Source organism: Triticum urartu, chromosome 6A (assembly GCF_056163025.1).
Source record: "Triticum urartu cultivar PI428250 chromosome 6A, HENAU_Tu73, whole genome shotgun sequence".
Taxonomy (NCBI): Eukaryota; Viridiplantae; Streptophyta; class Magnoliopsida; order Poales; family Poaceae; genus Triticum; species Triticum urartu.
In genome coordinates this window covers 229,118,729-229,140,604 of record NC_141878.1, presented here as the reverse complement: position 1 = coordinate 229,140,604, position 21,876 = coordinate 229,118,729, and the positions used below count along the sequence as shown (strand labels likewise).

The window sequence follows — 21,876 nt, the reverse complement described above, 5'->3', positions numbered from 1 at the left end:
CTACGCTACACTGGTTGAACAGTTGTTCTCTTTTTCACTACTTCCTTAAGTTCATTTTTTTCCCTTTATCTTTTTCCATTTTCTTATTTTTTCCATTTTCTTATTCTTTTTTTATTTAATGCGCGCGTTTCTAAATTTCGTGAACCTTTTTTTCTAAATTGATAAACTTTTTTTCAAATTCGATGAACTTTTTTCGAATATGATAAACTCTTTCTAAATTCGATGAACTGTTTTTCAAAATCGATGAACTTTTTGCAAATTCAGTGAACATTTCCAAATTCGATGAACTCCTTTTAAAATTCAATGGACTCTTTTGAAAAGTTCATGAACTGTTTTTTAAATTCGATGAACTTTTTGCAAATTCAGTGAACTTTTTTCCAAATTCGATGAACTATTTTTTAAATACATTGAGCTTTCTTCAAAAGTTGATGAACTGTTTTTAAATTTGATGAACTTTTTGCAAATTCAGTGAACTTTTTTCCAAACTCGATGAACTTTTTTCAAACTCATGGTCATTTTTCATTGTTGTGAACTGTTTATTAAAAATTAGTGCACTTTTGTTTTCCATTTCATGAACTTTTATTTTTGAATTCATGAACTTATTTGAATACATGAACCCTTTTTACATTGACCAACTTTTTATGCATGTTCGTCAATTTTCCAAATTTGTTCACATTTTTCATACATTCACGTTTTTCATTAATGTTTTCAAATAAGTCAAAATCTAAGCGAAGTAGCGCTGTTACATTGGTTCTTAAATCAATTCGTGCTGAAGTGAATTGCTAGCAGCTTTTATGTGTACCGGTTCGCCAAACTCGAAGTCGAGCGTGAGGTCGCGAGTTCGATTCACAGAGAGCCACGTTTTTAGATGTCTTAAGGCGCCGAATAGGGGAGCAACTAGTTAACGAGCGCTCCTTCGGGAGCCTTGCAACGATCAGCGCCATTTGGTGCGCTTTCAGTCATTCGCCACGTGTCGCGCTCTGGACGCTCCTTTCAGATTTTTTTTTATTTTTCCACACGCGTTTTCGGCTTTTTAAACGGTTTTTTTCCTGGTTTTCTTCAACGTTTTGGTTTTCCCCCGGTCTTTCTTAGCTTTTCGATCAAAAAAAATTCGAAAAAAAAATTTGTGTGAAAAAACGCATTTTTTTCCTTTCGCAAAAGTCACGGTTTTTCTTTCGCGAGAGGCACGGTTCTGCTTTATCGAGAGTCACGGCCGTGCCTTTCGGAAACGAAAAAAAACGTGTTTTCTATTTTTTTCTTTTGCGAGAGTCACGGTTTTTCTTTCGCGAGAGGCACGGTTGTGCTTTTGTGAGAGTCACGGCCGTGCCTCTCAGAAAGGGAAAAACAAAACGTGTTTTCTGTTTTTTTTCTTTCGTGAGAGTCACGGTTTTGCTTCCGCGAGAGGCATGGTTGTGCTTACGCGAAAGCCACGGCCGTGCCTCTCGGAAAGGATAAAAATACGTGTTTTCTGCTTTTTTTTCTTTCACGAGAGTCACGGTTTTGCTTCCGCGAGAGGCACGGTTGTACTTTCGCGAGAGTCACGGTCGTGCCTCTCGAAAACGGAAAAAAACGCGTTTTCTGTTTTTTTTCCTTCCACGAGAGTCACGGTTTTGCTTCCACGAGAGGCACGGTTGTGATTTCGCGAGAGACACGGGCGTGCCTCTTTCAGAAAGGGAAAAAAACCGTGCTCCCGGTTCGGTTTTTTCGTCCGTTTTTTTCGTCCGGTTTTTTTCGTGAAAAAAAGTTCGTTAAAACCTATCAACACGGGATCTAGTTTTGAAGATATCGACGCGAGAAATCCAATGGTGAAAACGGTTTGAGATTTGGACGCACGGTTTAAGAGATAAAACATTTTGAATAAACGAATCTATGAAAAAAGGGAAAACTCTCAGGTTGCGACCAAGTGGCGCGCTGCATGTGCGCCACTTGGCGCGACCTGGGAAAGTGAAGTGTTCTTTGCATCGAGTACTCCTTAATTAGTGATTTCGGCCGAATAGGTGCTTCCGGTTTTGCTACCCTAGGCATGTTTCCATGGGCAACCAAATGAGGCCTTAGAGCATCTCCACTCGCACCCCCAACAGGCCCCCAGTCCCCTTTTTAGCGCCGGCTTGAAAAAATCGGCCCAGTCACGCCATCAGTAGCCCAAATTTTGCTGGTTAGGGTCGAAATTGGTGCTGGCAGACTCAGGGCGAACCCGGTGCGCTGGGGGACGCCCGGGGTCGCCGGGGAAAAGATTTTGGCACCAAAATCAGTGAACCCACTGAATCAGCGACTGGTGACGCAGGGAACGTTCGTCGTCCTCATTGCCTCGGTTCTCACGGGAATCAATGCGAAGCCTGCCGCCGGTCAGCCTTCCACTGATTACTCACGGGCGGCGCAGTGAAAGCGTGCCGCTGCGCGTCCCGCCCCTCCCCGCCACGCGTCCACACGTTGCCGCCCGCCCACCGCCCACTCGCCGCTATAAACCCCCCCTCGCCGGTGGCACTTGCCTCGCCCACAGCCTCCCTCTATCCCCCGCCGACGACGCTCCTCTCTTCTTCGCCCCTATCTCCTCCGCCGCTGAGCCCTCTCTCTCCCCCGTTTCCAGCGACCGATGGCCGAGCGTTTCCCCGTCAACGGAGCGGCGGCCAACGGCTTCAGCCGTCGCCATCTCCACGAGTGGGAGGCGTGCCTCCTCCATGAGGCGGACTACCCGGCACCGCCCGACATGTGTGTGTCGGGCTCGTGGAGGCTCAACGCCGGAGGAGTCCCCACCCCCCCCCCCCCGCCCACCGGCACAGACCGCCGCACCGAGATCGCGCGCGTCCGGTCGGCATTGCCGGAGGAAGCGATGCAACAGGCAAGGTACACCTTGATAACAACCTCTGGACGGCGTACTTCGAGCGCCGCCATGAGGAGCGGCTCTTGTCGACGAACGGCGCCCTGGCACCACGGGGGCGGCACAACTCTGACGGCCGCCGACAGTGGTGGGGAGTCCCCGAGCGCACCCTTCAAGCCGTCCTAGAGCACATTGAGGGCGACAACTCGCCGGGAATGGAGTGCTGGCGCTGTCCTTCTCACGCTGGAGCGGCAGCTCGTGGCTGCCGAGGCGCATGGCGACCGTGTCGTCGTCTTCCTCCAGCTCCCACTCCCACTCCTCCGGCGCACGAACGCCGCTCTCCTCCGACGAACGGACGCCGCTCGCCGCCCTCAAGGCCGAGCCCCAAGAGATGCAGGTGCGCCGACGCAGCAGCAACTTTTTCATAAAAGAGGGCCGCCGCCGCTGGCCTTCCCCTCCCTGCGGCCACCTTTGCCTGGTCAGGCCGAAGAAGGAGCCCGCGACGCCACCTGTCGTCAAGTAGGAGCACCTCGCCATGGCCGCCAAGGAGGAAACCTGCCTGAAGTGGGCGTGGGACGACCACGTCCGCGAGAAGATCGACGTTCGGCACCGTGGCCGCGAGGAGGGTGGCGTCGTCATCCTCGACGACAGGTCGACAGCGACGAGGAGGCCCAGGGCAAGGCTGCAACAAGGACGGACAACAGCGTGCGGGGCGGCGACGGCGGCGACTACACCAACTTCTAGAAGCTTCTCAGCATGTAGAAGGCTCGGAGTGGCGAGCGCGTAGTTTTAGGGTTTAAATCATGTTTTTTAAAATTATGTCTTTTAAATTATGTACAAATATGAATGAATTTCGTCCTAATTTCATCCAAATTCTTCAAATTTTAGCCGAACTATATTTTTAAAAAGGGTGTCTGGGGGCCAACTTGAGGCGTCGGATGGGAATCCAACCACCCCCACGATGAAAATAACGCCGGCTCACATCCAAGAGGCACTATTTCACTCCGTGGAGGCGCCGAACAGTGAAGATGCTGTTAGGGGTCGGCGTTGGGAGATGCCCTAACCGTCAAGCTGTTGTCCCGGGCAATGAAATCGTGGCCACAGAATATCGGATCATAGTAACGCGGTCCCAGCCCGTTGGCTTCCCTCCCGCCGCAGGTACAACTGGTGGCTGCCATACCACTTCGCCACCTAACATGTGTGGCCTCCCCGCGCCTCCGGATTCTCCTCCCACACTCGTTCGTCCTTAGCGTCCCCTACCTTGCTCCCTGTACTATCGCGCTTGATCTCCCTCCCCTCTTGCTCCTCCCTGTCGTCCTTCCCCGGTCTCCAAACTCCTTCGCATGAAACAGTAAGTGCAGGCGCTGTCCTTCTCATCGCTACTTCCTTTGTGTGGTTTCCTTTGCTAGGCATAGACAGCAATGGATCCTGCATCTGCATGCCATGATAGTCGTTCGTACTGCCGAGCGTGCTGTGTTGCAGGTAGCGTGTGTGATTTGTGTGCCAGTTTCTCGAGTGAGACTGTATTTGTGAGAGGCCAGTGTTGTTTTTGGGGTCTGCTTTGTGAATCACACACTATGTGTTCACTCCCAACAATGTTAAACTAGCGGCTCAAAAGAAAAATGTTAAACTAGAAATATTTTCTCATGGTGTCACAAAGCGTACAACTTCATTCCGTGTGTAGCTGTAATCCCGACAATACTATGCACGTCAGTTATTAGAATAAGAAACTACCAAGTATATACTACCTCCTTTCCATAAAAAGTGTCACAGTTTTGAACTAACCCCAGTTCAAAACGACCACCTATATTATCCCCCATGTGCCACCTTTGATGCATTTATTAACTGTTTTTTTTTTTACATTTTGTCTAGAAATGATCATCTGTACCTGTATTATGTAGACATAAGTTTGTGCACTGCAAAGTAGACTCTTGGTCTATGTGTATTCATTTGTTTTGACGTGAAACTAATGCCCGTCTTTGACATCAGGTACTGAAATATCAGTTTCAAATTGGCTGAAAATCTGCTAAATGAAGGCATAGGGATTTTGTCAGGCCAAAGGTTCATAATCTGTAGTACACGTACAGATTCAACACATATGGCTAGCCAAATATCTGGTACCATAGCATCTAGTGGGGTGTGCTATAATGATAAACACAGAATGCCGTGTAAGCTGAAAGCACTACGCTGCGTAGCATCGAATTGTTTACCACAAGAGGTAGAGGTAAGGAAGTGGATGAACGGATATCATATCATCAGGTCCTTTCCAAACGATAGGCATTGGAAAACGAATGCGAAGTCCAATGGTTACCTACTCCAACAAGGTCTGAATGTTCGGTGCCATTCTTATGGTTCTCGTAGTGGCAGTGAAACTACAGAGTGCAATATTCCTGAAGATGGCAACAATCCTTACAGGTACACACACACACATCCGCACACAAACGAATAATCTGTCAGAATCCATGTACCTTTGTTAGCATGAAAAATAAAGATAATATTGAGTACTTTGTCTGTATTTTGTTTCGTTACACTGAACTCATGCAATACATATTATTGTAAAGCTAACGCCTGCTATCATAATCCTTCGTCCTATTTTTTTGACTTGTAATATTACACTCAGTCAGCTGAAGACTAAGAAACAATTTCAGTGTCAAAGAAGACTTCCTCTAGTTTTATATAGTAGTTTTCATGATTTTCAGAAATGTCTAGTTTCTTCCAACATAAACTGAAGTTCTGTACCAGAATTCTAAAATCATATAAGGTAAACTGCACATGGTCATTAAGCAGATATAGTTCGTCATTTTTAGTTCCATATTCTTAATCTTCTGTTGCAGGGATTTTGATGAGCAAACAAGAGGAATGTCACATTTTTCAGATAGTCAAGTTGCAGCTCAGGAAAAAACACTATATTCTACTCAAGGGCTGTCTAAAGCGTGCCAATTTGTCTACAATGATGCAAAGTTTGTGAATGAAAGAGCTCAGAGTGATATTCTTTTGCTTTCACGGTACTCTTGTTCCCTGTGCATCATTGATATTCCCTCATGTAATTGTTTTCCTTGGTAGAAACAATGTATTTATTTGTATTGCTATTCTGAATTTTGATATCTGAAATCCTTTTACTCTTAGTGGCATCACAAGGTTGAACAAACGTGCATCTAAGGATGTTGCTGTATTAGGGTTGGGGTTTCTCAAGCTTGATGGTACATGCTCTTTCACATAACAAGCTATAAGTTTTTCCTTCCATAAGATTTAATTCCTCATCTAAATGTAAGATTGCCTGAAAGCTCGTGCAAGGAAGGACACCCGAAAGATTGATAACAGTGTGAAGGAACGGGCAGCCCACCTAACCAATTTTGCTAGAGTATGTATTAGATCTGTTCGTATGGAATGTTTCATATGCCATCTATGTATTATATTGGTTCCGTTATACTTCTAATATGTTAATTTGACCTCTGTACATAATCAGATATTGAAGGAGCGAGCTCATTCAGACTTGAAGAAAGCAGCAGATCAACATTGGAGTGATGGTGCTTTGGAGGTAGGTCTGTACAAATTCTTTCTTCACTCATTTTGTAGGAAGTAGTTAATAGACTTAAGTAACATACATTTCTCATTCATACTGTCGATAAAGCTGCACCCATATCTATGTCATTGTAGTACCCGTTTAAATTGCTTAATAACCATGCTAATATGCTATTAGTATGTTACTGTTTAATCCATGGTTTCATGCTGATCTAATACAACAGCTATTTGCAAACCCAGGCAGATCTGCGACGAGCTGACATGGTTGTTCGACGACGTGCCATGGAGGATGCTTTCATGGCTTTAAAGGTAGCTTAATTAAGTGTCCATATAGCTCTAATGTCTTTAAATCCTGTGGGTTTCATCACACAGTGACGTTTAATATCATAGTAGGGTAAATCCATCAGTGCCCACTGATGCCTCCTTATACTTGCTAATTTTCCTCATTAATCATTATTAGATGTACTAATGACAATATATACTGAAAAATCACAATTAGCTAATGCAACATTGAATGAGATATCTAACATAGTTACAACATACTCCAATATAATTGCGCCAGCCCGGGTCTTGAACTCAAGACCTCTTGGCTCCGATACCATGTAGAAGTGCATGCTCTAGCCAATGCAACCAAAAGACCGATCTGATGGGAAAGACTAGGCAGCACATTATACGTCAACATATTAGGAAAGCAACTTATCTTTATTGAAGGCCCAAGGGGCATATATATATTACACAAGACTTGAGGTGCAAGGAAACTAAACATAGACTAATAAGGACTCCTAGACCAATACTAATACTCCTTAACACCCCCCCTCAAATGCAAAGCGTATGCAATAGCATTGCATTTGAAGAAGTGTAATACTAAAAAAAATGATAATCCAAATCCGCGTCTTGAGAGTGTCGTTGTAGCATGAAGAGTCTTCAAAACCTGTCGAGTCGCCAAAGGGGATAACGAAGAGATGGCACATCAGAGGAAGACAACGCACCAATAGAAGATACAATAGAAGTATCAAGAGAAGATGGGTTGTCAAAAGAAGATGGCCATCAAGAGAAGAAGCATTGCTTAAAGAATCATGGCCCATGAAAACCGACGGCGAAAGAAACTCGGCGGCAAGAGAATGAGCTTAGATCAACAATGCAAAGAGAGGCCACAGAAATCCTATAGAGAGGACAATGACCAGAAAAAGGCTGACGGACAAAAGTTTGGTGGACTCGCATGACATGAGAAACACAAAATATCAACGGATCTGGTGGACACAGCAGAAAACAAGGAAGGTAAAATCTAGGAAGCATACACGACACAAAGATGCAAAATCCATCGTGTATGCAGAAGACATTGGACTCTTTTTTTTTGTTGTTGAAATCAAGATGGGAACGGAAAGACAGCAGCTAGTATGCAGGAGCGAACTCAGCAGCAAAGCAGCAGCTATAGCACAGCAGCCTGAACGCAGCAGCACGCACATCGATCTGGAGCTGGACGAGGTAACCCGATCTGGCGCACAGGTGCGAACGCAGCACAGTAGCCCAAAGTAGTGCGCATATCCCTATCCCAATATGTCCTGCAGTATTTGATTCCACTCCGGTTAGCCACGTCCCAAATAACGTGTCGATACTAATTGGAGGGCTAACGTTGAAGGCTATATGTATCGTGCGCCAAAGTAGTTTGGCCAGAGGACAATCGAGAAAGAGGTGTTTTATGGTTTCATTCTGATCACAAAAACAACATCGTGAACTACCCACCCATCTTCGCTTGATCAAGTTCTCCTTGGTTAAAATCACTTTCTTGTGTACAAACCACATGAAGATTTTGATTCTTAACGGAACTTTAACCTTCCATATGTGAAGTGATCTTGTTATTGGCCCAGAGTTAATTAAGTCTAAGTACATATATTTCACCGTTAACCTACCATTCGTGGATAATTTCCAGTGGATGGTATCTGGCTGGTGAGAGAGTTGAACATCCATCAACCTACGCATCAGATGAAGTCAAGAGAGCCAGCATTCCCCCAATAAGTCCTCCTGAACTGAATGTTTAGTGGAACCGACTGTAATACTGTAGCTGCGTAGGCCTCCTTACGTTGTACAATATTATATAGTGTGGGATACTGTAGGGCTAAAGGCATCCCCCCTAACCATGTGTCTTCCCAGAATCTAGTACCGTTGCCATTACCAACATTAAACTTCACCCTCTGAAAAAAGGTTTCTTTCGTCTTCATTAACCCCTTCCAGAAAGACGAGTCATTAGGTCTTAAAGTAACCTGGGCCAATGTCTTAGATTGTAGGTACTTATTACGCAAAATTTGTACCCATGTACCCTCGGTCTCAACAAACAACCTAAATAGCTTTTTGCTAAGTAGGCATCTATTTTTAACCTCTAAGTTGTCAACCCCTAATCCACCTTGGTCTTTGGGTCTGCAAATTATATCCCATCTGGACAATCTGTATTTCGTTTTTACTTCATCACATTGCCAGAAAAAACGGGATCGATAAAAATCTAATCTTTTCCGTACCCCAACTGGCACTTCAAAGAAAGATAAGAGTAACATCGGCATACTAGTTAGAACTGAATTTATCAACACTAGCCGGCCCCCATATGACATAAGCTTGCCCTTCCAGCAGCTTAGTTTTTTCTCAAATCGATCTTCAAGGCACTTTCACTCCTTATTCGATAATTTCCGATGGTGAATTGGTATCCCTAGGTACGAGAATGGTAGGGAACCCATTTCACATCCGAATAGTTATCTATACGCTTCTTGTTCTTCTTTGGCCCTCCCAAAACAGAACAATTCACTCTTGTTAAAATTAATTATCAGTCCCGATAATTGTTCAAATAGGCAAAGTACTACTTCATGTTTCTAGCCTTTGCGAGATCATGTTCCATGAATATAATAGTATCATCAGCGTACTGTAGTATGGATACTCCCACATCCACAAGATGCGGAACTAGTCCTCCTACTTGTCCATTCTCCTTAGCCCGACCGATAAGGACTGCCAACATATCTGCTACTATGTTGAACAGAATAGGAGACATCGGGTCTCCCTGTCGTAAGCCCTTGTGCGTCTGAAAATAATGACCTATGTCATCATTCACTTTAATTTCAACACTACCTTCTTGAATGAAGGTGTCGACCTATTTCCTCCAGGCATCGTCAAACCCCTTCATGCGTAAGGCCTACTGGAGGAAGGGCCATTTGACCTTATCGTACGCTTTCTCGAAATCCACTTTGAAGATAACCCCATCAAGTTTCTTTGAATGGATTTCGTGTAGAGTTTCGTGTAAGACAACCACCCCTTCTAGGATGTGTCTCCCCGGCATGAACGCAGACTGTGTTGGGTGCACCACCGAATTGGCAATCTGCGTCAGCCTGTTCATGGCTACCTTAGTGAAAATTTTGAAACTCACACTGAGTAGGCAAATCGGCCTGAACTGCTCAATGCGCACAGCCTCCTCCTTCTTTGGCAACAACGTTATTGTTCCAAAGTTTAGGTGAAAAAGTTGTAGGTTGCCGTTAAATAATTCATGGAACATAGGCATGAGGTCATCCTTGATGATATGCCAGCATCTCTTATAAAACTCTGCTGGAAAACCATCTGGACCAGGAGCCTTATTGTGTTTCATTTGTGTGACTGCCTCAAACACCTCTTTCTCAGTAAACGGAGCAGACCATATCTCATTCTTGTCTGTGCTAAGCTGGGGTACGTCCCCAACCGCGGACTCATTATATACTGAGCCTGCATTCAGGATAAAAATTTAGAATGAAATAACACTAAATCAATTATCTTCAGTTTTGCAAACACGTTGTATAATTTCTCAGCCTTTGCTTACGCAAGCTTGCAGCTTTTACTAAATCAATTAATATGGCATTCTAACACTATCTTACTGTTGAGGGAATAACTAAAGTTATACCGGGGTCCCACCTAAGTCTTACATAGCAATCCACGTGGCCGGTCAACAAAAAACAAAAGCAGTCAACACAAGTCAGGGAGGTCAACAAAAGTCCAAGCAAGCTACCATGGCTCCAGACAAGCTACTCTGGTCAACAAAAGTCAAAGAAAGTCTTTATGGTCAACAAGTCAAAAGAAGGAGAGCACATATAAGAACAAGTCAAAGATGAAGGCAAAAGACCAAAGAAGCCCAAAGCCCAAGCAAGAAAGCCTTCATATGGTTGACAAAATCTAACTTCCATGGGCTACAACTCCCCTCCTAGCCCAACTAGGAGCCCATGGACTCATGGACCAAAGATCACCTCGTTCTACCCTCCCACCTCTTTTCAAGCGTAGCATCGGTTATTTGTCAAGGACCCATAGGCTATATAAGCCCCTGCATGGGCATGTAAATCATTCACTCCCACTTGAATAAACTCAAGAGGAGAGTGACTCTCCCACCTTCCTAGAGCCCGACTTGGCCAGAGGACGGGAATCAGAGTCGGAGGGACTTGGTAAGGCTTGGACTACTGGGAGTCATGGAACTTCGAAAGCGGAAACACTAAGTGTTATGTGCGTTGAGCACCACTCTCGACGACTTCCTCATAGAACATAGGTCACGCTCCAACGACGACATGAATGGTTGGCATTGGGCACCGGTGCAAACCCAACCAATGCATGCAGTTTTGATCGCCAACCAGTCAATCAGAGAGGTGGGGACAATGGGAATCTTTCCCTCCACATGACCATTTGACCTAGAACCGCTGATATGGCACGAAGATTTTAGCCCCAGCGCCCAATTGCCGCAATACGGTTAAGGAGGCGTGTAGTGAACCATGCCTCCGTGCAAAATCCGAGCCTTGCAAGTTGTGGGCATTCACACCTAGCCCTGGATTCCAACCGCATGCGTAGATGTGACAGAGTAACGTTGGGTCATTCTCTCTCTCGCAGGAATTTCACACCTAGCCCTAGAAGCGACCTATTTGGGTCTCCCAGGCGGCATTCGGGATTCGGGATTCCAACCGCATGCCTAGATGTGACAGAGTAATGTTTTTTTCTGAACGGACCAGCTGATGGCTGGCATATATTGATTTCATAGCAGGAAGCAGGCGGGAAAAAACAATAGGTGGTGTTCGATCGAGTGATCAAGGAGGAAAAGAGAAGAAATGAAAAACAAAATTAGCCGGGGGCTAGACTAGCAAGCTAATCCCTCAGGGAGGGTCCCAAAATGGGTGCTCTAGGTGGACTGCTCCTGCTTGGCGCCATAATTCGAAAGTTCTTCTGATGCTCGCCATGGCTTCAGTCAGGTTTGCTATCTTATGTCTGAAGGTGCACTCGTTGCGCTGCTGCCAAATGTCTCCCAGTACCAAGATGATCATTGTCCTGACTCCCTTCTTGTGCTCGGGTCTTGCTCCGTTTAGCATCTCGGCTATGATCTCCACAACTTTGTTCTTGTGCTGCCAAATTGTGGGATGCATGGAATTGCATGCGTTTCCTTGAGCCGTTCTTGCCCAGATTGTAGATGAAAAGGGGCATTGCCAGAACAGGTGTTGCGAGGTTTCCAGATTTCTGAAACAAAGCTGGCAGAAATACTCATTTGGCCATCCTCTTCTCTGGAGCCGGTCATTGCACCGTAATATGTTCTTGAGGAGTAGCCAGACCATAAATTTTAGCTGGGCCGGTGCCCAAACTTGCCAGGGCATCTTTCTGAAGTTAGTCTTGATCATCCCTTGGAATTGGCAGTTGTATGCCGAGCTGGTGGAGAAGGATCCCGAGGCCGTGTGCTTCCACTGAATTGTGTCTCGCACTTGGTTGTTTAGACTTAAGTTTCTCGAGATGAGCCATCTGCTCAGGCGGATCACCTATGACCGTCTCGTGGAAGCGCGGGAACTGCGGCCAGAAGCTTTCAAATTTGAATTGGGCGCGACGGCGGGGAGCAGCTGCATCAGCAAGGAGCAGAGGGCAGTGGTCAGAGCACGCCGTGGATGCGACCATCAGCATGCTTGAGGGGAACAGGTCTTCCCGGCTGCAGTTGCGGAAGAATTTGTCGATGTTGATGAGCGTCGGGTTCTCGCGAAGCGGTGATTCTTGCACTTAATTTCTTTCAGGCCGGCGTTGTCGATGGCACGCCTAAACATGCCCATGATCCGGTGGTTCAGATGATGGTTGTTCTTGTCCCTTGCCTCATAAATGAGGTTAAAATCTCCGTTGATGGGCCATGGATCAGATGGTGGGTGGGCCGTTCTAGCTAACTCGGCAAGGAAAGCAGTTTTTCTAGCGTCGTCTGCTGGGCCGTACACAGTCGTGAGCCAGAAGCTTTTGGATTGCCGGAGGAGTGTCACTTTTGCAGTGATCATGAATTTGCCTACAGCATGCGATGCAATGCTGACTAGGTCCCTGTTCCAGAAGATAGTAGCTCCACCGCGGGAGCCGATCGCAGGGAGGAAGACACATTCAGCCAGAGCAGCGCCACCGATTTCCTTGACGATGCTCGGTGACCAGATATCTATCTTAGTTTCCTGCAAGCACATGATTGCTACTTTGTTCGCTGTAACTACCTCGCAGATCGCCGCGCGTTTCGCCGGCTGGTTAAGGTCGCGGACATTCCACGACATGATCGGGTAGAAGCTTTCACTCATTTGGAAACAATGGTTGCTCCGGTGACTGAAAGATTCTAAATGGCCTCAGGCCCAGTACAATCACAACCCAACTAGCAGGGGCACGCCGGCGTCCACCAATAGCGCCCAACTCACGCCGGCGAGAAGCAGTCCACTCTAGTGAAACAGAGGAAAGGAAACCTAACTCTACCCGGCAACACGCCGGCCGCCACCGGAGACTATAACATAGGTGTACTAACATGACTAAACAGTGGCCGCGGCGGCTGCTCCCTCAGGCCCTGCAAGGCCTGCAGCGACGAGGAGGGAGTCCTTGTCGAGACGCGTCAGCTTGGCGATGACGGCGATGTCGTTGTCGGTGAGCGGCTCGTCGAAGCGACGGATGAGAGCGTCCGCGACCTCCTTGGTCATCTTCTCCTTTGGCCCGAGCAGCTCGAGCTCCTTGGCGATGCAGAGGGAGGCACGCTACGAGACCAGCATCTTGGAGGTGCAGGCGGCCTAACGAGCGCTCTGCCTGGTACGAGCCGTAGCCACTCGTGACTTGGATGGTGCAGAAGGGCGGCGTGGAGGGGCGTTGGCGATGATCGGCGCAGGGGCGTCGAGGAACAGGCGGCGAGTGGCTGGGGGAGGGCGCTTTCTTCATTGTCGTTGGCGATCTCGAGCTGGCAGACGCGGGTGGTGACCGCGTCGAGCTGCATCTCTATCGTGCAGGCAGCCATGGGGGCGCATCTGTTGAACTGACCGGAGGCCTGGGGGTGGCGGCGAGTGTGGGACCAAACGCGTCCAGCTGTGCCTCTGTCTCGGCGTCCACCATCTGCGTGCCACTGTCGAAGTCCAGGGGAGCTGCAACCGCGGCGTCAGCAGCGGCTTGGACGTCCATCGCCGAGTTGTTGACGATCACCGACGCGAGGATGGTCTGCCTTGCCTCCCTGAAGAAGTCGTCGACCGGGTCCTTCCCTTTGATGCTGTTGCTGGCGTCTTCTGCCGCCCCCGACCCCGACGTCGCCCGTGGCGAACGGGGAGCGGACGGCCGGCGTTGGCGTTGCTGATCGTCGCCCGTTGACGGCCTTCTACCGCCCGTACGGCGGCCGTGCGCGTTCTTGTGGTGGCGCCTGGTAGGAGGGGAGCGACTGCGGTGACGCGGGGCGGGCGCCGGCACCGGCAGGGTCAGCGTGCGTCCCCGGCGCAGCAGGGCGTCCTTCCAGGATTGGCGCCCCCCTCCAGCTCCACCCGCGTCGTCGTGGTCGCGCCCGCCGCGTGGCAGGCCACGACAGCCTAGGTCGGCCACCGGTGCACGCCCAAGGCGCGGGAGGCGATCTCCTCGCTGGCCGTCCTCGACCTCCGTGGTCCAAGAGGCAGGGATCACAGCGAATCGGGGCCGGTCGTCCGTGTCGGAGTCGGACGACGGCAGCCCGCTTTGGGCGGAGTGGGAGGAGCGCGGCGATGGAGGCGTCCAATCTTCGACCCTGTCGACGTGGATGAGCATGGTGTAGTCCGTGGTGCCCGGCGGTGGAGCGACGCGCCGGTCGGGCGGCGAGTAGCCCTGCATCTCCTCGACACTGCATCTCCTCGACACGCCGCGCGGCAGGACCCCGAGCATGTGCTTGGTGGGGATGTGGGTGACGTCGTTGGTCCAGACCCAGCAGGTGAACGTCTTCGTGTGGCCGCGCTCCTGCGTCCTGCTGTTGAGGCGGTCGACGCGCACCTTCTTCCCGAGGATCTCCTCGATCCCCTCCAAGGACCAGTACTGCATAGGCACCTTTTCGATGATGACCCGGACGTGAAGTTGGAGCGTGTCGAAGGAGGCGTGGTCGTGCTCATGCCACGGCGCGATGTTGAAGATGGCGTCGTCGACCCTGATGGACCCTCGACGGACGGTGTTGACGTGGTGCGTTGGTTGGCTGAAGATGACGAGGTAGTGCTCCGGGTGGTGAACCGTGACGCGGAGCTGGCTCACCGGGACGGCGAGCTGCGCCTCCAGCGCGTGGCCCACCGCCATGGGGGACGTGGCGTTTACGCCGTCGGCCGCGCACATGGTGACGGCATGGTTGCGCAGGAAGAAGATGGCCTGCTCCGTCGCCGGGGAGGACATGGTCAGCGAGTGGCTCTCTCTGGGGCGGCGCGAGGGGTCGATGTGGCGCTGCATGGCGGGGGTGACGGTGGGCATGGTGGACGCAGCGGGTGGCGGGAAGCAGATGCGCGAGTGGATTGGCGCCGGCGGAGCAGCTGGACCGGGCCTGCTACTAGCACCTCTGGAGCGTGGGTTTTGGGGGCACTGCTTTTCGATGTGCCCAGGCTGCTCGTAGAGGATGCAGTGGATGGGATCACGGCAGTCAGCGCGGCGGTGCTTCTTGCTGAGGCAGCAGAAGCAGCGGCCGTGGAAACGGAAACGGCTTAAGAAGGCCTCGCGAGCGGCATCCGCATTGAAGCCTCTGCGGTGGTCCGGCCGCTGCACCCCGGGGCGCGCCGCGGAGCCCGGCAGATCAGAGGCAGGGCGCTTGCTCTTCTAGTGGCTGACCTCGGTCCATCCACCGTCCATCCCCGAATCGGAAAACTGGACAGCTGGGGGATGGGGCGACGATGATGGATATAAGGCGCTGGGTAGGGCGCGGCGGTGGCTTGGCCGCGCTTGAAGATGGTGGGGGAGTCGACGCCATAAAGGCCCGCCGCGGCCAGCGGCGCGGCTCGCTGCTCACAAGCGTTTCTTGGATAGTTGACAGAGTAATGTTGGGTCGCTCTCTCTCTCTGTCTTGCAGGAATTTCACACCTAGCCCTGGAGGCGACCTATTTGGGTCTCCCAGGCGGCATTCGGGATTCGGGATTCCAACCGCAGGCCTAGATGTGACAGAGTAACGTTGGGTCTCTCTCTCTCTCTCTCTTGCAGGAATTTTCAACAAGTCCGGGGTGACCTTCCAGCAGGAAGATCATGCTGAACTTGGGGACTATTGACAAGGATATGACACTCGAACACTGCCGGCCAGGCAAGGGACTAGCACATCATCTTCGAGTGGGTTATGTCAACCACTCGGGCCCAAGAGCCAGCTGGATGCCGCACCAACTTGAGATGCAAGGCAATGGGAGATCCACACACGCATGACATGGTCCGGCCCGGCCTGGCGGCACGGGCCCACCTTTAGTCTAAACCGAGCCATGTAACCCTAGCTTGACCAGGTATATAAGGAAAGCTAGGGCCTTCTAGGAAGATATCCAAGACACACTAGCCCGTGACCATGAATTTGTAATCCGAGAAACATCTCTCTCCAACGATCTTCTCGATCGGTGACGAGCACTCGAGCAATACAACCTGGGTACATCACTTGTCTGGTGTGCTACCATCTTGATCTGCCACTCAGAGCACATCGACAAGTAGCTAGCCAAGAGATTCGCTGTTTATACTTGGCCACTTGGATAATAGTATATGTGATGCCTAGTGACCCTAGTCCGTTTATTCCTATTATATACATGATCACAGCTTACTAATATCTTATGATAAAAGAACAAGGCATTTATTGGGCAAAACAATCACTTATTTAGATCTGGATTATACAAACTAATTTAGTCAATTATCCGTACTTGCCAATTATCATGCAGCTATACATTAATGGCATCCTGTTTATTGATCCTTATACTTGAATGTAATATTATAATATTTAATACAGTTTGTTCGGGATATTCATGACATGATGGCAACCAAACTACAATATCAGTAAGTTTTTCTTATGAATTGTAGATGCAAAGTTCCGTAAAGCAAAATAATGTTTAAGGAGTAACTTATCCCTATTGCATATTCACTATGGATTTGTCTTATTTAAACTGTATGTTTACTCGCAAACTTCCAATGGATGGTTCATTTCCCATGCAAATTTGACAAGGTTCATCACACTGGAGAAAAATGGGAAGATTCTTAAGTTGTTCCCTCGTGAAGTTTCTACTGATCAAATCGCTGCCATAGAGGTTGTATGTTCAGTAACTTGTTACTTGTAGCAGCATGGTCGTTGCTTTGCTAACATGTCCTTAATTTTTTTGTTCACAGGATGCATATCTTAATATGGCATCTGCCTTATCTGAGGCTGATGGTATCGACTACACCAATCCTGAGGAGGTGAACCATGTTTAAACTCATATGTAAAACATGAACTTTGCTATATTCATGTTCCAATAATCTTTTTTCTGTTTATGAAGCTTGAATTATTAGTAGCGGCTCTTATTGACCTGGATGCTATGGATGGGAAAAAGAGTGTTTCCTTGATAGTTGAATGTTCAAGTTCTCCAGATGTTAATACCAGGTGCATAGCAGCATTTTGTGACTTTATTTTACTGCATTTTCCTTTCTTTAATCTAATCTGTAACCAGGTGCTATTTGTAGTTTACGTTCATCTTCTCATAATTAGTTATAACTTTTAGACTAATAAGCTCTTGCAGAATCTCATTGAAACACAAATTTGTCCGTGCATCAAAATATACAATTTCATTTTGGTCACATCACTAGACTCCCACACATGGGTGCCTTACTTACTCTATACGAGAAAGCCCGCCGAAACTAGTTCTGGAGCTGCTTTTACGGTTACAGCGCAAGTCGTTAGGGTGGCCCGATCTTCATGAATTGGAGGCGGATTTAGGAAGAACGTGAGGGAAAACGGGAGGAATCACAAGAAGTACTAGTACTAGTTGATCAGGTAGTACTAAATCTCCATGGAACGAGCGGACAAACGGAGCTTGATCACCTCGTAACTTGAAACCGTGGTGGATGGTGACTTGATTCACGCGTGGGACAGCAGCAACTGCGGCTCGCACACGACTTGACAGCGGCGCACCAAAAAACAATCCGCCTTTGATCCGGTAAACGAGACTAGGCTGGATTTCTGCAGCGGTGCAAAGCGAATCTTCCAGTCGGTCTCGGCGACTTGCAGCGGGCGGCGGTGCACACGACGAGCAACCCTAATTCTCTCGTCTCATTCTCGTATCTGAACCTTGCTTTGTATACCACTTGTTAGATAAAGCGGGAATAAACGAGACACAAGAGCACATGGATTTTTACGTGGAAACCCTTGCGGAGAAAACCATGGACGCACGAAGGCGCAATCACTATGTTGGAGGAGTATTACAAGCACGAGACGACAGACCGTCGTTAGGTGTGACTACATGGGGTATAGATGAGGGCAATACATGAGAGTCCTTGGAGGACAAGTAAGCAAGTTGTACTCATATGCGTCGGTACAACCGCAAAGGCCCACACTGTCTGTACTACGTCTAGTCCAATACGGTAGAATTTGGATAATTTAACAGTGTGCTCTACCTTGATAGTGCCGGTGTCACTATGCCACTAGAGCTTGTCTGGTTGAGGACGGCACTTGTACTCGAAATACAACTTGGAGCAAAGTTCTTCACTTGCCAAGCTGTGGCAACTACCATCATCAATGATCACTTTGGTTGTTCTTCCATTGGTGCCGGCCTTGGTATGGAAGACGTGACATCGTATATCATTATCATCTTGTTGTTCAAGAATTAAGATCTTGGAGACAAGGAGAGCTGGGCTCGAATCATTCTCACAAAAGACATGAACATCTTTGGCTTTGTTTACTTGTTGATGTTGAGCAACACGTTGCAAAGCTTCCAATTGTCCTTCACTCATAGATTCGTTTTCTTCATCTTCATTGATCACCACAATGCGCTTGGTGGGCACACATAGCACTTCTGCCCACGGCCTTTGCATGTGAAGCACTCAATTTGGCTTGTTTTGTCAGTAGAGTCCCTTGGAGCACTTGCACTTGGTGTAGTTCCAGGCTTGGAAGAACTTGTAGGAGGGCGACTTGAAGAAGTCGTCGGTGCTTTGCAGCTTGAAGGAGCACCAATAGAGGGTGTAGCTCGAGTATAAGGCGCCATGCTTGGTTTTGCCTGAGAGTTGATGTCATCTTGGACTTGACATTCCTCCTTTGTTGCTTGGTGTACCAACTCAGGCAAGTTGTTGTAGGGTTGAAAGCCCGCAATTTTCTTGATGAGGTGATTAGGGTGCCATTGTTTGCTCATCAAACTCCTTGACATTAGTGTGGATCATTGCTATTTCCATCTCCTTGTGGTACTCTTCAATGGTCTTGGTCCCTTGCTTGAGAACTTGGAGCTTCTTGAAGAGGTCGCGTCTATAGTGTGTGGGCACAAATCTTGCTCTCATGACTTGCTTCTTCGCATCCCAAGTGGCAATGGGGGTTTCTCTTTTCTCTTGTCGAAGTTCTTGTACTTGTCCCACCATATGAGTGCATTCTCGTCGAACTCGAGGGAGGCCATGGCAATCGCCTTCGGCTTGTCGAAGTCGTGGACTCGAAGATCTTGTCCACCTTGAGGGCCCATGATATGTATTCCTCGGGTCAATGCTGCCGGATAACTTAGTCATTGTGAACTTGAGCTTGCCAAGACTTTCCTCTGCTTCATGATGGTTGCGAGGTTAACGTTGTTCTTGTTATGGAGACGGTGGTTTTTCTTCATGCTCTTCATTGTGCAGTTGGCCATCAATGCAAGGTGCATTGCCCATGCGTCGCATCTTGTGTCGTTGCTCAAGGCAAAGCTTCGCCCTCTTGTCTGCTTCTCTTGCTTGATGGATGTGCTCTTCATATTCGTGTTTTTGAGCACGAAGAGCTTGATGCACTTGATTTTCTTGATTGGCTTGACGAGCTTCTTCTCGGTGGTGCGCATTGCGTTCTTCATCCTGTAGGTGACACTCTTCTTGTTGATGGCGCCTTTATTCTTCGTGACGCATTTGGCATTCACGGTTTTTATTCACACGTTGCTCTTGAGTTTCACAGTGTCCTCGTTCACGTTCTAGGATTCGGTCTTGTAGTCTGTTGCCGCGAGGAGGGTTTGGAGCACGGGAGGGCTATGAGGCCTTCCTGGTCATGGTGAGACGGGTTTGAACTTGAGCCGTATGGTAGCTTGGAGTGAGCCTTTTCTTTGTATGGATCTACAAATAGCAATTAAAATGAATAAGTAGATTGCTGGAATTACTGCAGGAAAGGACAGAGTTTACTAGTTGACTCACAAATTCAAATTCATCCCAATTCCTCTCACAATTGGATAAAGAAGAACAAAGATTAACAATATGATTTGCGAACCTTTGTAGCTCAGTGGCCCGACCACTGAGCTGTGTTGTGTTCTCTACTATTTTGGTGTTATATGTTGAAATAGCAATTATTTTCGTTTGCTCCTTGTAGGAAAGCTTTGGCTAATGCATTGGCTGCAGCTCCATCCATGTGGACCCTAGGGAATGCTGGGATGGGCGCATTACAGGTTAGCATAAATCCCTCATCTGTTATAAAAAAGGAGAACCATATAACTGTTGGGTTCTTCATGTCTGAATTTCTTATACGTGGCTTGAACCACTGAGATCCCTAATCAATCTGTGCTCTGTTACTCTGTCAGATTGTAAATAGGTGATGTTCCGGACATTTGGCACGACATGCAATTTTGAGTAAATTTACTCTTTTTTTCCTGAAGAAAACACAAAACATGCATCTCGAGGCATTTGATAGAAACACTAGAGTTACAACTTTACAAGTCTATATGACTAGACCAAAACAACAGCTACTCAAATTAATGTGGGCATGTGAATCAGAGGCTAATCTAATACTCCTTCCGACCCATATTACTTGTCGCTGGTTTAGTACAGTAATATGGATCCAAGGGAGTAGAATATTTATGCCCCCGTCGCAACCCATAGGCAATTATCTAGTTCTCTTTTAAGATGTCATCTATTCTTACGCTTCTCCACCATGAAAGCTTCAAGTCATTGGATCTATTTGTACCTATTTGTACGCTTTTCCACCATCAAAGCCCCATCCCTTTCAAAGGGAAGCCCTGTCTATATAATTCTCACTTATCATTACATGAGCTGTAGTTATTGGTTTTACTTTGGAAAGTCAAGTTGTTTTTGTGTTTTCCTTTAAATATCGAAAATGATAAGTACCTGACGTCAGGTACGAGCACATGGCAAATCAAATGTTTTCGATGGCAATTCTAGTGATGCAAGGATGGCAAGTTAGTTGACACACAATTTTCTGTTAAAAAATAAACTGAAGCACGAAGTTGGCATGCCAACTAAAGTTGCTATCCTCGTGTCACTAAACTTGCCACCGAAATCGTTTGATTTGCCATGTGCTCGTACCTGACGTTCGGTGTTATCAGATTCCTTAAGTATTGGTCGACCCTTCTTTTAACTGCAGAGATTGGCTCAAGATTCCAATCCCGCTGTAGCTAGCTCTGCAGCAAGAGCCATTGGCGAACTCAGAAAGCAGTGGGAGCTTGAAGAGGGTGACAGTCTGAGGTTTGTCATGAACCAAAACTTGATTTCCGAAGAGACTGACAGCGAGAGTTGAGTAGCAGATGATATCACCACGTGAGGTGTAAATCAGATGAATGACTCAACACGTACAGACTGTAATAGGAACCGAAAAATGTGTAACTGAGTCGACTGCATTTCTCTGTGTTACGTCGCAGCATAAAATGTGCTGCTTGTTAACTACCTCACGAGAAGGCATGTCAAGGTACCTGGTAAGTGCTAAACAAATGTGAAGTGGTGTAATGCGAACTCATTTCCTCCGACCCAATTATTATATACTCCCTACGTCCCATAATATAAGAGCGCATTTCCTCCGACCCAATTATTATATACTCCCTACGTCCCATAATATAAAACGCTCTTATATTATGAGAATGAATTTGGCTAGAGGTCTTGCAAAGTCATCCTTTTTATTTATGTTTGCAATTTCTTTTGAGAGAAAAAATAGGACTCTGCTGCATTTTTTATTGATTTCTAAATAAATGGTACAAACTATATTTACAAAACCAAAAAAACTTATAAAGAAAAAGCTTTTGCGAAGGAAACAATATTTTTCTTGAAAAGTAAGATTACTCCGGCCTCTGCATCAAAATGGCAATGTAGTTCGATACAAGTTCGCAAATTGAGCTAAAATAAAATAAAAGCCACAATCGGCAATAGGACAAGAT

At 47.5% G+C, this 21,876-nt stretch overlaps 1 protein-coding gene and 1 pseudogene across 6 annotated transcripts; one reads left to right on the top strand and one right to left on the bottom strand.

The window, feature by feature from the left end:
* Positions 1–3,960: 3,960 nt before the first annotated feature.
* On the top strand, positions 3,961–21,461 carry LOC125512612 (senescence-associated family protein). Of its 6 annotated transcripts, none has more exons than XR_007285454.2 (14): positions 3,961–4,169; positions 4,808–5,233; positions 5,653–5,823; positions 5,945–6,018; positions 6,091–6,179; positions 6,285–6,356; positions 6,581–6,649; positions 16,542–16,588; positions 16,755–16,836; positions 16,916–16,984; positions 17,065–17,168; positions 19,700–19,772; positions 20,085–20,160; positions 21,093–21,461. XR_007285454.2 is itself a non-coding variant. In XM_048677711.2 (13 exons), the coding sequence occupies exons 2-13, from the start codon at positions 4,917–4,919 to the stop codon at positions 21,243–21,245; spliced, it is 1,311 nt and encodes a 436-aa protein (XP_048533668.1). In that variant the 5' UTR covers positions 3,961–4,169; positions 4,808–4,916; the 3' UTR covers positions 21,246–21,461. The 6 variants fall into 6 exon arrangements, 4 of the variants coding, with proteins under 4 accessions (XP_048533668.1, XP_087383787.1, XP_048533667.1 ...); XR_007285453.2 differs by having other exon boundaries at positions 16,725–16,836; XM_048677711.2 differs by lacking the exon at positions 19,700–19,772 and having other exon boundaries at positions 6,103–6,179.
* Positions 12,397–15,718, bottom strand: LOC147964856 (uncharacterized; annotated as a pseudogene).
* Positions 21,462–21,876: the final 415 nt, after the last annotated feature.

Bases quoted from the DNA above. Each gene is read 5' to 3' on its own strand.
- LOC125512612 (XM_048677710.2), top strand. From the start codon at position 4,917: ATGGCTAGCCAAATATCTGGTACCATAGCATCTAGTGGGGTGTGCTAT. The intron at 16,589-16,724 runs GTAAGTTTTTCT...AACTTCCAATGG, and splicing joins GCAACCAAACTACAATATCA to ATGGTTCATTTCCCATGCAA. The intron at 20,161-21,092 runs GTTAGCATAAAT...TTTTAACTGCAG, and splicing joins CTGGGATGGGCGCATTACAG to AGATTGGCTCAAGATTCCAA.